The 12,962-nt window shown below is 44.8% G+C and overlaps 1 protein-coding gene and 1 long non-coding RNA gene across 3 annotated transcripts; both read left to right on the forward strand.

Moving 5' to 3' along the window:
- The first annotated feature begins 173 nt into the window (after window positions 1-173).
- Window positions 174-3,722, forward strand: LOC309679112. Its single transcript, XR_014269808.1, has 2 exons — window positions 174-1,172; window positions 3,491-3,722. It is a non-coding gene; the product is annotated as an uncharacterized lncRNA (long non-coding RNA).
- A 2,151-nt stretch (window positions 3,723-5,873) lies between these two features.
- Window positions 5,874-12,682, forward strand: SUMO2 (small ubiquitin like modifier 2). 2 transcript variants are annotated; one of them, XR_014269801.1, is made up of 6 exons: window positions 5,874-6,058; window positions 7,710-7,841; window positions 10,884-10,955; window positions 12,105-12,164; window positions 12,255-12,365; window positions 12,527-12,682. XR_014269801.1 is itself a non-coding variant. In XM_082492173.1 (4 exons), the coding sequence occupies exons 1-4, from the start codon at window positions 6,038-6,040 to the stop codon at window positions 12,587-12,589; spliced, it is 288 nt and encodes a 95-aa protein (XP_082348299.1). In that variant the 5' UTR covers window positions 5,875-6,037; the 3' UTR covers window positions 12,590-12,682. The 2 variants fall into 2 exon arrangements, 1 of the variants encoding a protein (XP_082348299.1); XM_082492173.1 differs by lacking the exons at window positions 12,105-12,164; window positions 12,255-12,365 and having other exon boundaries at window positions 5,875-6,058.
- Window positions 12,683-12,962: the final 280 nt, after the last annotated feature.

Consider the following 12,962-nt stretch of genomic DNA (forward strand, 5'->3'; position numbering starts at 1 on the left):
TCTGGTGGGAGGTGTCCCTGCCCATGGCAGGGGGTTGGAACTGGATGGTTTTTGAGGTCCCTTCCAACCCAAACCATTCTGTGATTCTATGACTTAAGCGGGTTGCCTGCAGGGTGGAGAAGGGCTCGTGATGAAGTATTAGATCGATCACAGCAGGTCGGGGAGAGGTGCTGGGCAGTGTCAGGAAGAACTCTGCTGTGCCTCATTCACTTACTCAGGGTCATGAGATTTTTTTCCCTTCTCCACCTGGCAGGGGTCAGGCTGGGGGTTCAGATCCCCTAGAGACGGGGCAGTTTGCCTCTGAGACTGCTGGACACTGCCAAATCCACTTTCTGCTAACTCTGGGAGCTCACCTACCGATGGAATTGAACTTGATTATCTGTTAATAGTTTGATGTGATAAAACACTAACCACATGCTGCTCCCTTCTTTCCATTCTGCTCTCTTCCCCATCTCTGCACACTCCTCGCTTTTTGCCTATTCCTCTCAATAACAAACTTGTTCAGTGATACACTTTTTAAGAAAAATATTAGCAGCGCTGTCTTGCTGAACTCACAGCTAGAAGAAGCCAATCCCTCTGAGACTGGTGCTTTTCAGAGAAGCTTGCTAAGAATTAATTTTTCAAGATCGCTTAAATAATTCTCTGTCTTCATATGACAAATGCTGCAACACTCCACTGCTAAATTGCCCTTTTTTTACTTTATTGGCTACTGCATCCATCATTTCCAATAAAAATAAAGCTAGCAGTTGTCTTTGGTAAGAGCACGTTGTGACTCCAGTCGTGCTGAGAAAAGGAAGTAGTGTGTGTTCAGGTCAGGCAGGAGGAATGGCTTGTTGCAGGCTAGAAGAACTAAAATAAATCTTCAGAAATCTGCTTGAAAAACTAAGATTCATCAGTTTTTAAAAAGCTCATCCTTTATGGTGGGTAAGAGTCCTGTATTTGGAGGGAGTTTGGGGATGTGCCTGTATTCGAATCTCTGTTGTACAAAACCAAATTCATCTGCTGTCTTACAAAATGGTGCTGCTCTATGCTGCAGACTTCTGAGGATGTTAGTGCTCATACCTAGATCCAAAATGTCCTTCCACACGTTACTAAAATGGCTCCAGATACAAATCAAAACTGGATGTCTGAAAACCCAGCAGTAAGAGGTCTTCTGCCACCATTCTTCAAGGGTAAGGTGCTGCTTTTAAAACTGCATCAGTTTGTTGTGACTGGTAGAAGGACACTTCTAATAGCTTATGCTATCAGTGTGCTGGAGAAAAATACACAGCCCGCAGCTTGTATGGGCATCATAATTAAGAGCTACTAATGAACTAAAACGCATAATTACTATAGAGCTGGCTAACTCTCTTAATGGGAATCTAAGGCTTGGCTACCGAGTGAGATCCTTGTTAAAAGGATGGGAGTCGCTGTTTGCTTTCCATGTAGCGAAGCTCGGGAGTTCTGTCCACGTGAGCTCATTTGAGCATCGACCGCGATAGGAGAACTTGCCACCTGAGGCTTTCCTGGGGACTCCCGAGTGCCTGAGCATCCCTGTGTTCTTTCACTGTGCTGCAAGTGTTTCTCTTGCTTTCCTTTTATCCTTTTCCACAAAACATTTGTCTCCGTGGACCACTCTGCGGAGAACCACAGCCCTACCCACAGGGAGAGGCAGCCGAAAGGCAAGTGGTCAGCCTTTGCCAACTCCATTGCAAGGCCTGCCAGCCCTGGAGACTGCCTGTTGGTCTCACTGGCCTCATTTTGGAGAGAGAGGTGTTGATGACTGAGGTGGTGGATCTAGGAGTGGGACAGTGTCTTTTTTCTGCTCCCAAATCCCATCTGCGTAAAGAGACACTAAAAGCTGGTCTAAGAACTATAGCTCTTTGATCCTCTCCTGCTGTCTCTTGGCACGTTTTGTTTACTCACTAAAAATGCCAGTGGCTTTTCATGTCTGCAGCATCTGATGCTCTTGAACTGATAAGGAAGGTGGCTGGTTCCTGGGGAAGTCATCTCAGGAAAGCTGAATTTTAGTATGAAATCCTGAAATCTCTTAGTGTTCCTTTGAAGGCTGGCTGGAGGTCTGCACATGTCTAGAAAGGAGACCTTCCTTCACACCTTGTCAAAAAGGCTTCTGTGCTTGTCTGGTCCATGTAATTCAGCATAATTGGGAATGACCATGTCAGTGTGGAACTTCATATTGCTCAAAAAGGCTTTGGAGTACAGGTTCTGGGTCTGGTGAGGAAAGCAAAGGCAAGGAGAAACTGTTAACTTTTTTCCAGTCAGACAAAAAAAAACCCAAACCACCATAAAAAAAACCCAACAAAACAGCAAAAAAAAAATCAAGGCCTGATGAGGAGGGGAATTACTAAGTTGCAAAATAGGAGGTTTGGAAGCTATTTCATGGCTTGGGGAACAGATCAGCTTGATGATCAGGGAAGGCACAGAACAAGCAATGCCCCAGGCAAAAGGCATTTTCTGTTCCTGGTGCTAAACTAGTATTAATGAAGAGCAAGGGCTGAGTAAGCCACGTGGACCTTCAGGGTCCAGGCTGAGAAGGCAGCTGCAGCCCTACTCACTTGCTTACACCTTCAAATAACTGTTTGCTTTTTATTCTTGCATTGAACTAATCACAGAGCAACACACAGTTTTTAAGGGGCTGGAGTCGCTTTTGTCGGCTTCTGCTTGCTCATGTGCAGTAGCACACACTTGTGCGACTCCACTTGTAGCTGTCTTAACGTCTTAAAAATCTTAATGTTTTAAAATCACAGTGTGAAAGGGAGCCTGTGTTGGACACCCATATTCTCTGCCCTCTTCAGAAGAGGATGGAGATTTAAGCCCACCGCTCTCTAAGATCTAGATACACCGTATTTCTTCCTTATAAAACTGCTGTACAAGAATGAAACAAGGCATGGAAATATTTTAGGAAACAACATGTGGAATTATTTTTATTTTCCCCAAAGATGGAATTTCTTTGGAATTCTTACTGTGATGCTTCCCCGTTCATTTCCCTTCAACCCTATGCATTGAAGAGGAGGAGCTCGGAGAGACAAAAAGCTTTGCCTTTGCTCCCCTCTGCTGCAGCCTGGACCCTGCGGGACTGGGTCCTTTGTAGTTCCCAGTGTGGCTTCTCCCCTGCCGCTCGCTCGGAGTGCTGCTGTCTAGCCCGTTATTTTTGCAGGTTTTAGCGCTGTTTGTTGTTAGCTCCATTGAATCTCCTGTATAATGTGAGTTTCCTGTGTTGCTATGTAAGAAGAAAAGCCCTATAAATATGAGGTTTGTAGAAACCTGCTCTGTGATTGGGAATTTGTATAATTGGTGGCGACACCAATGGTGGTACAGCTGAAACAGTTCTCAGCTTTTTTTTGAGCACATGCAACTTCTGCAGTGGTAGCAAAATCCCATACGTTCTCATAAAATCTAGCGTATTCTCCTGTTTCATTTTCAGCACATTTGTTCTATTTGTGATGCAGGCCTTAATGTATGTCTCACTTAATGCCATTCCTGCATTCAGGTCTTTCATGCCGCTCTCAGGCCTTGACCAGTTGCTTCCCACCTCCCGAAGAAATCCTCCTCCTGGACCTGTGGCACAGACATCTTCAAAGAAGGAGCGGGAAGAAGTGGGGAGAGCAAAATAAAACAGGACCATCGAGCGACATCAGTCTTGTGACGCCTTTCCTCACAGCGGTGGCTTCTCTGTGATGTTGCATCATTTCTAAAAATAGAACTTAAGGTCCTTTGGGAAATGGCACTTGTCTTTTGTTCTGGAAAGCACCCCAAGTGTTTTGAGTCTCGCTTAAAAAAGCCCTGTATGAAGTAGAAGAGAGTGGGGTTTGAGATGCTTTATTTCCTTGTTCTCACATATAGTCCTGTTTCTTGGTGGTGATAACGGACTTCAGAAGGTCCAGATGGTATTGCCCGTTGCTCTTCAGGGCTAAAATAAACGATGAAGGGAGGTTGTAGGAGGCTGATACACCGTCAGACTGTGTGAGGGGGATTTGTACAGAAGCACGTTGTTGTCTCTAGCCATAGGTGCTTCTTGCCTCCCAGTAGCTTAAATAGAAAAATAATAACATGATTAATTAAATGCAAGGAAAACAGCCAGGATGGACTAATTGGAACAGTCTTTTGATGAGAAATCAAGGAAAATGACACAGGTAGGAGTGGGAACTGTAGCTCAAAGGAGTATCAGTTGGAGTCTCAAGTACAATTTAAAACAGTGTCTCAGCTGCATTCCTGGGTCAGACTGAGCTCTTCCAGTGCCTCTGTTTTTTCCAGAACTGACTCGCAAAGACTCTTGAGAAGGGGTAAAATACCAAAACCAAAAGGTTCTATGGAATTTTAGATGAGATTTAATCTTTCAGAGTACTGAAGCAGAAGGAAAATTTTACAATATATGGGAGCCTAGTCTACAAGGAGATGGTAAAAGACTTCACCGCCTGTGTTTTGTGGAAGCTCAGCTGCCTGCGCAGGCCATCTTCGCTGCCTCAGGTAGGGTTGTGGCTGTGTTATTTTCTCAGCTGTGGACTCGGGCAAAGGTTCAGCTTCCTGTCATCTTCTTCAATTTCCAGACAATTGCAATAAAACAAAAGACTTGCTGTGGCTGCGCACTCAGAATGGTGGTACTGGGGGATTGGAATCCACGGTGAGCAGCAGTCTGTATCAGCTCATAAGTTAAGTTTCTCTTCAGTTGATATTTCACTACTTGAGTAGTTTATTCTGGACAAATCTTGTCTTGTTGCTTCTCCAAAACGGTGCAGGAGGTGTGTTACAGGCAGGCCTGGGTCTCGTCACACCAGCAGCTGAGGGCGTGCGTGGCCACACGGCCACCTCTGCGTCACGGTCCGGAGCATGTTCACCACAGGGAGTCACGCTGCTGCAGACTGATGCCACCCGGTAAATCCGTCCCTGAAGGATTTACAAGGGTCATTTTTGTGGTGTTTCTTTTCAACCTGTGTGCTGTAGAGAAACAGTTGACAAATGATGGCGCTGGGTGTAATGTTGATCAAAAAAAAGGCTCAGAAACTGTTTTGTGGGAACCTGTTCAGTGAAGTCCCTGGAGTTACTGAGCATTTCCTCCTCCCTTCCATTGGAACAAACTTGACGGAATCACATCATCAGTAGTATATCCTCTTCACTTATAATTTTTGAGGTGCTGCATCATGTCCTCAGCTTGTGGAAGAGTCTAAACCTTGACTGCAATTGTTTTAATATGCATTTTTCAGATGCAGCAGAGACGTCCGGGGGGTCTTGGCTCCCTCTGCAAAAATGACACTTATTTTGGGGCAAACTCACACCTCACCTTCCTCACGGGAAGGCTGGGGATTTTGGAAGCACAGCAGATGGCTGTCAAACCTCACAGCCTCCATCGGTGTCATCCATAAAACAGTGACGGCCACGAGTGTGTGTGTGGGGGAAACGTGTCAGTTCTGAGGAGGCCGAGGCAGAGGGGTCACCGGCGGGGGGGAGAGCCAAGCAGGCCCACGAGCATCCAGAAGCACCCCGGGCTGAGGTGCCGAAGGGGCGGCAGCCCTGAGGAGGCTGAGCCCGGGGGTGGAAGGGGGGACTAGGGGGGCGGAGGACCCTTCCCGCCGGCCGCGGCCCGGCGGCCATTTTGCGGAGGACAATACCCGCCGCACGGGCAGGGCCCGCTGCGCCCGCCGGGCGGGCGGGGCGGGGCGCGCGCACGCAGCGCGGGCGAGCCGCCGGGGCGCGCGCACGCTCCGCCTCCCGCCGCCGCGTTATGTAACGGCCGGGGCGCGCGCGCGCTCCCTCCCCCCCACCTTCCCCTTGTCCCCGCCCTCCCCCTTCCCCCCCCCCCACTCGACCGGGGCCCAATGGGCGGCAGGGCCGCGCCGGAGGGGGGGAGGGGGAGAGCTCGGCGGACGGGGCGGGCGCGCGCACGCACGGGGCAAGGCGCGGCCCCGCGGCAGTGCGTGCGCGCTCCCTTCCCCCCCCCCGCCTTCCCCTCTCTCTCTCTCCTCTCTCCGCCGCCGCGCTCGGTCGGTTCTTCCCCCCCTTTGTGAGGCGCTCGGAGTGGCCCGGACATCGCTGACTCGCCATGGCCGACGAGAAGCCCAAGGTGAGGCAAGCGCCCTCCCGCCCCCTCCCTCGCCCCCGCCGCCTCACTTCGCCCCTCGGGCGGCGGGAGGCCAGGCCCCGACCGCGGGCCCGGCCCCGGCCCCGGCCCCGGCCAGCCAACGGCCTTCGGCTGCGCCGCGCCGCCTTTGCGCGCCATTTTCCTGCGCACCCAGGCCGCCGCCGCCTTCCCGCCCCGCCGGGGGAGGGGGGGGGCCGGGGCCGCAGCCTCCCGGGGCGGGCGGGCGGAGGATCCCCGGGGAGGGCGGCGGGAAAAGGGGGGGGGGGGGCGATGGGGGCGAATCCGGGCTCCCTTCCCGCCCTCCTCAGGGAGAGGGAGGCAGGTCCGGAGGCGGTTGCTGCTGTTGCCTTCCTCCTCCTTCTCCTCCTCCTCCTCTGTGCGGGGCCGGATCCGGCCTCCCGCGGGCGGCTGGCGGCGGCTGGGGCGCAGCATCCCGGCTCGTCACCAGCCTTGAGCCGGGGCACTCGCCAGCCCCTTCCCGCACGGCGCTGGCAGGAGCGCGCCGGGGCCTTTCCGCCCCGCTCCCTGCCCCCTTTGTGCCGCCTCCCGCCCCGGCTCCTCCGGCCGCGGGAGGGGCCGCCCCGGGCGCGGAGGGTGGGGGGGTGGCTGCCGCGGGCGGAGCGGAGCCGCGTGGGGCTTCGCTTCGCAACAGCAGGAATTAAAAAACAGCCACAGCGAAAACCCACAACCAGCGGACGCCGCGCTGCCGCCGTCCTCTTTTTTTTCTTTTTTTCATTTTTTTTTTAAATATCCCCCCCCCTTTTTTAAACGGAGTTTGAAAGCGCCAGAAGGCCGTGGGCTGGAGCGCGGCGTGCGGGGTTGTGTCCTATGGCGGGGACCCCCATCCCGCACACCCCCACCCCCCCCCGTCTTCCTCTAGCCGCTTCTCCGAAAGCCCGGAACGATGGAGAAGCTGGTGGGCACCTGCGGAGCTGGGCAGCAGCCTCTCCCGACATAGTCTCTGGATCGCAACACGAGCCGCGGAGTTGAGAGTCGGTTCTCTGCAGTTTCTGTGTGTGGCTCCTAATGGAAGCGAGAGGATCGGACTGCTTGTTATAAGGAGGGTTTTTTTTCTTAAAGGTTTTCTAAAGGAGAAGGCTCGGTTCTTTTCGGATTTTGTCACCTTTTCGAATGCAGTCCTTTAAAGTATCTGGAAGTTTTCTTCAGAAGTACATCAACTGATACGAAAAAGTTTGAGATGTAGTAAGAAGGAGACTTGCTAGTCGTTGTGATCATAGTTATGACATAAATAACTTTATTGCTTTGATTGGGAACTATAATGTCGCATATTATTGTGCCCTTGATAGAAATAACTTTTTTAATTTGTTGTAAAACAACTGGCCTAGTAAGTCTTCAGTGCTACTTTGCATGTTAAGCAATCTCAGGAATGATAACTAGTATTAGTAGGGTTTGGGGTTTTTTTGTGTGTGGCTTTTTTTAATTATTATTTTCAAATAAAAAGTACTGACCTTTATTTCCTAATTCAAAGTTTCAAGTTGATAAACACCTATAATATCTTTATTTAGTACTTTTTAATGACCTGTTGCGCTTTGGTTAAATGTTAACCTCTTGTTTCACGCCTTTTAAAAAAGTGTTGTGTTTTTTTTTTTTTTTTCTTTTATTTCCTCAACAGGAAGGAGTGAAGACTGAAAACAATGACCACATTAATCTGAAGGTGGCAGGGCAAGATGGGTCTGTGGTGCAGTTTAAGATTAAGAGGCATACACCACTTAGTAAACTAATGAAAGCCTATTGTGAACGACAGGTATGGTTCCTGTATGATCATCAGGAGAACCAGTGTCTGGGGGAGAGGTGATCTCCATAGCGATAGATGAAGACAGTAAAGTCTTAAAACCATGTAAACATGCAAAATGATAAGGACTTAACAGAAACTAATTGTGTTGTGGAAAGTACATTGTTCTTAGGATCTCTATAAGAGTGGACTGAATGGTTTGTGATAGGAAACAGGTAAAATAAAGATCTGTTATCTTTGTGAAATCTGCATTGTAGGTGTAGGCTGTTGGGAGGCAACTGTTACTCTACTGCTCAAAAATATCAGTATGGAAAGGGTGGGTTAGGAACTTGCAATATGAATTTAGGATGGAGAGCTGAGTGATGATCAGAGGTATTTTTATAACAGTAACTTCTTGATCTGGTCATAGGCTTCTGATTCATTAGCTTAGTATTATTGTACTGAGATGAGAGAATATCAATGAGTATTTCAGGGTTTTAAGGTGTCTAATGTGTAGCTTGAGAAGGAACTTGTACATTTAATGTTGAGATTTGATTTTTCCTCTTGTGGCCTAGTTGTCAAATTAATCCTCTGAGGGACAAAACAATGTATTTTGCTAGTGTAGTGGCAACTGCAGCCGCTCTACCAGGTTGCAGGCAGCTATCGCAAGTTTTAAACACACCTGTATATGAGTAGTGCTATTTAACACTTTCTTCTGAATCTTTTCATTAGGAAAACTTTGTCTCTGCTGTCCATGATTTTTTGATGAATGTCTGCCTTTAAAAAGTTCCATCTCCACAAAAGTGTTTGGAATCAGGGAAGGTTTTTTTTAAACACTAATACTCGGCGATGCTATTGAATACAATAAAATCAGTATAAAATACCGAGGTAACTATTTCACCACCAAGAAAAACAAACTACTTCGCATAGATAAAACCTCTGTGGTTTACCCTTTGCTACAATACGATAGCAATAGGAATAAAAACAGGGGAAATCAGGTCTTACTGAACATGTGAATATGCTCTTGTATTCTGGGGGTAAACTAGTGAACGTTTGAGGCTATGGTCTCATTTTTCCTATCTGTCATACAAACTCATGTAGATCACTGTATTGCATTTTTCAAACATACAGTGCAGGTATATCTGTCTTTTGGGGAGTTTGAGGATTGGTTAATTGTTTGTAAAGTTCTGGGAAGGATGATTTTAGAAGTGCCACTTATACTTTAATTACTTGGATACAAGAAAAAGTAAGAATCTAAAACAACAACCAAACACCCAGGTGTTGATTGGAGAGAAAGGAAAAATTTCTTTAGGACGTGAGACATTTTTTCTGATTTTGGTTTTAAGCTAGAAGGTATCCGAAGCGTGTTACTGTGAAGATGGACTTGTCTTTAAATTTTATTTCTCTGGTGCTTACTTCTCAGACTTTTGTTTAAAAGCATTTGTTTTGCTTATCTCTAAAAGTTAGATTTTGTTTGTTTTCCTAACTAGCTATCCGATCTTAAAATCCTTAAGATGTGGACTTTAGAGATGTGGAAGCTGTGGATAGTAGAGAATTTAGCAGCTTTAAAGAATGAAAAACATGTATTGCATGTAGTAGACCTCACATGGAAGTAACTAAACTTTAAATGATATGTTTAGAAGATGAAGACTGTTTGTGATTATTTTAAGTGGGGGGAAAAAATCATCAATGGAACATAACTTAATTTTTTGTGGATATTAATCTCACCAAGGTACAATTTTGAAGTATGTTTTCAGCTATCATTTATTCAGCTCATAAAGTTGTCAAGAACCTGCAAAAAAGCAACACTTTTGGAATAGGAGATATATATTTTAAGAAACACAATCTCTGAGAAAACGGCTCAAACCAAATGTTGCTGTGCAAAAACATGTTGCCTCCATGACACTTAGCCACATGGTTTTCTTAAACAGGATGATATTCTGAGTGAGCACTGCAGAATCTTAGTCACGCTGGAGAAGGCATTTTGCTGTGAACTATAAAGTCTTACCAAAAAGTTTACTCATATTTATTAAAATATTTTTCATGACAAATGAACTTCTCAAAAATAATGACTACCTTTAGGTTTCTTTTGTATGTTACATCTGCTCTTGCATGGCTAAATGAAGGCTTCTTTTCTAATTCAGAGATGCCACAACAGCACCATGCAATCCATTTACTTCAAAACCAACTAGACTTCTTGAATTTTTAGATACTCTGTAGGGAGAGTGGATGAAACTGGGAGAGCAGTAGACCCCAAGGTTCTTTGTTCTGGGTGTATCCTCAAACTTCATTCATCTTCCTTTGCAGAATGTAGAGTGCTGGAGCTTATGTTATTAGTAGAAGGGATCTAGTTATCTTTTTGAATCTTGTCACTCAAGTGAGAATGAGAAGTGGTCTTCTGTGGGATGGGAAGAGGTCAGCAAAATTACTGTTAGGTGGTAGAAATGCTAATTTGAAATACTGTTCATAGTTTCTGGAAGTAGAAGATTCCTGAATTTATTTTTTTTTTTTTGAAGTTCCAGCTGTGCATGGAAAAACTTTGATCCATCGATTTCTTGTTAATAGGAATTCAAGGTCAAAAAGTTACCATTGGCTACCCTTTGCTGCTGCAGACTAATAGATGGTGGTTGCATTTCTGGAAAAAGTATTTTAGAATACCTTTGCTTTTGGGGAAGATCAAAAAGAAGTATTGCATATTACTGTTTGACATTTGTTACCCAAAGTGTTGCATCTAATTTTTAAGTGAATTATTATTAAAAAGCACTATAAAAATCCTGGCCTTTGGGATGAGGCTTGTGTACTAGAATTTGCTTTATTTTAACTTGCAGTCAGTGGGGGCACTGTTGTTCTCTTAGTTACTGGACACAATGCAATTTTTAATACAAAACAGATTGCAAGGATTTTTAGTGAAATGTCTTAAAGTCAGTGCATGAGGGGAGCACGAAAACTGTATCTTGCATTATGAATGGTGGCTTTTAATGATCATGCTGCAATTCCAGTGATGAGTTCGGGAGAAAACTAGTGAGTACTTTTACAGCAGACTGACTTCCCTTTGTGTTACTTCTCTTTGTCCAGGGGTTGTCAATGAGGCAAATCAGATTCCGGTTCGATGGGCAGCCAATTAATGAAACAGACACACCTGCACAGGTAAACAATAGAAGCAAGACTAAAGAACTGTATTTGAAACTTGCTGCAGGAGTTGATGCTTCTGTTTCGTATAAAATACTCATGTAATTTTATATATTAGTGATAGAACTTGATCTTTGTTTACCGTTATTTTGGTGTAACTAGTTTAGAATTATTGGAAATGGAATCTCAGACTTAAGTGTTTTGAATAAGTCTGTATCACTGTAGTAATAAAATAAGAAAATGAAGTATAGCATACAGATGGTGAGTCTTGTAAAACTGTCACTTTATTGAGTCACAGCTCTGAGATAAGAACCAGTAAGTTAAGACTTGAGTTTTTCCTGAAGTGATGGTTTTATTTTTGTGTAAAAGCTTGCCAGGATGTTATCAGAGATCCTGTTTGCAAACTTGCATTTGTAATACAAAAGTAATTTTCTGGTATTTGTTATTTGAAGCTCTGTTACAGCAGGATAAAATTAATGAATAGTGTGAAGTTTGGGTTGTCTGCTTGTAATTGGTTAAAACAAAGGCTGTTCCAAGAACAGAATGGTTTGCTGTGACTCGGGTATTTTTCTGTACTGTTCCACGTAGCTGTGTTTAATCAGCCTTTCCAAGTGATACAGTTTTATATGCTTTTCAGAACCACTTGTTATGAAATAAGGGACTCTTGTTTTTAGAAGGTTTATAGTAGTTCTGTGTTTTCTAAGCTGTTGCTCCAAAGAATGTGCCTCTTATGGCTACAATCTATGCAACTTTTAAACTTGGAATACTGATAATTGAGGCAACGGGGTGCTTTTCTCTCCATCCATGTTATGCTGAAGCTAAGGATCAGTCTATTTATAGCTGCGGTAAATGCCATAAACCAGTTTGATTTCCTGGAGCAGAAATTGAGACTGTTTAGAAATATAACTTACATAAGTTATAGCAACTCGTTCAATCTTGGTATGGATTTTGTTGGTAGGTAACATGAACATCCCAGGAATATCAACTGTGACAGTTATGGTGAAAAAAGAATTATATTAATGAAGTATTGCTGTTCCCCACTAGGAGTTTGTTACATTGTTGACCATGTAAAGTGTTTTTAATTATTTTTGTGCTTGCTGATACTCAGTTTTACTGCCTGGTTGGGCTAGGGACCTTAATTATAGTCTGCTTTCTTTAATGCTGTAGCTGAAGCCACTTGCACATTTCAACAGCAGCGGCAAAGTGGAATTGTGGCAATGTTCTAAGGTAAACTGAGGAAGTAAATAGGAGGAAGAAGATGCAATGGCAAAATAGGCAACAGAATTAAAATATTGTGAATGCTGATCTTTTCCATAGGAGTCCTACAATTCACCCTGAAGTTACATACTAGAATTCATTCTAGGACAACAGTTATCAACTGGCATTTTTTTTTTCAAGGCAATTTCTTTGCTTTTGAGTTACAGTGAGGTAGGTTAAATGTACAAAGTGATGATGATGGAGGGGAGCGGGGCTGGTCTGGTTACGTTGCATAAAAAGTAAACATGAAGATAGAAAATGTAAGAACAACCCAGCCTACACTAGATATCTGAGAAGAGTTGAAAGCCTTTTTTTCTTTTTTTCTGCTATAGTTGGAAATGGAGGATGAAGATACAATTGATGTGTTCCAGCAGCAAACAGGAGGAGTTTACTAAAAAAAAAAAAAAAACAAACACACAAAAAAAGAACCTGCTACTTTCCTCTCCAGAACTGTGCTCCCACAGGCAACACATTCACAATTAGAAAAATGAGACTTGGTTCAGCCACATCCTGACTACTGCAGTATAGTTTTCTCTCTTCTCTCTCTGATTTTTTTTTCCTATTCCTTCTATTGTACATAAAGTAACTGGTGTATGTGCACAGACATAATGCATATTTTTTTTAACTAAATGGCCAATGGTATGTTTTGATCAACATTTAATGGAGATGGGGTGGGAAAACAAACTGGTTCTGTGAAAATGCCCCTTTCTCCGTTAGTGGCATGCTCCTTCTACTTTTATCTTTATATTCCAGTAAGTTATTTTGCTC

Source organism: Vanellus vanellus, assembly GCF_965231255.1.
Source record: "Vanellus vanellus genome assembly, chromosome: 17".
In the NCBI taxonomy this organism is placed as follows: domain Eukaryota; kingdom Metazoa; phylum Chordata; class Aves; order Charadriiformes; family Charadriidae; genus Vanellus; species Vanellus vanellus.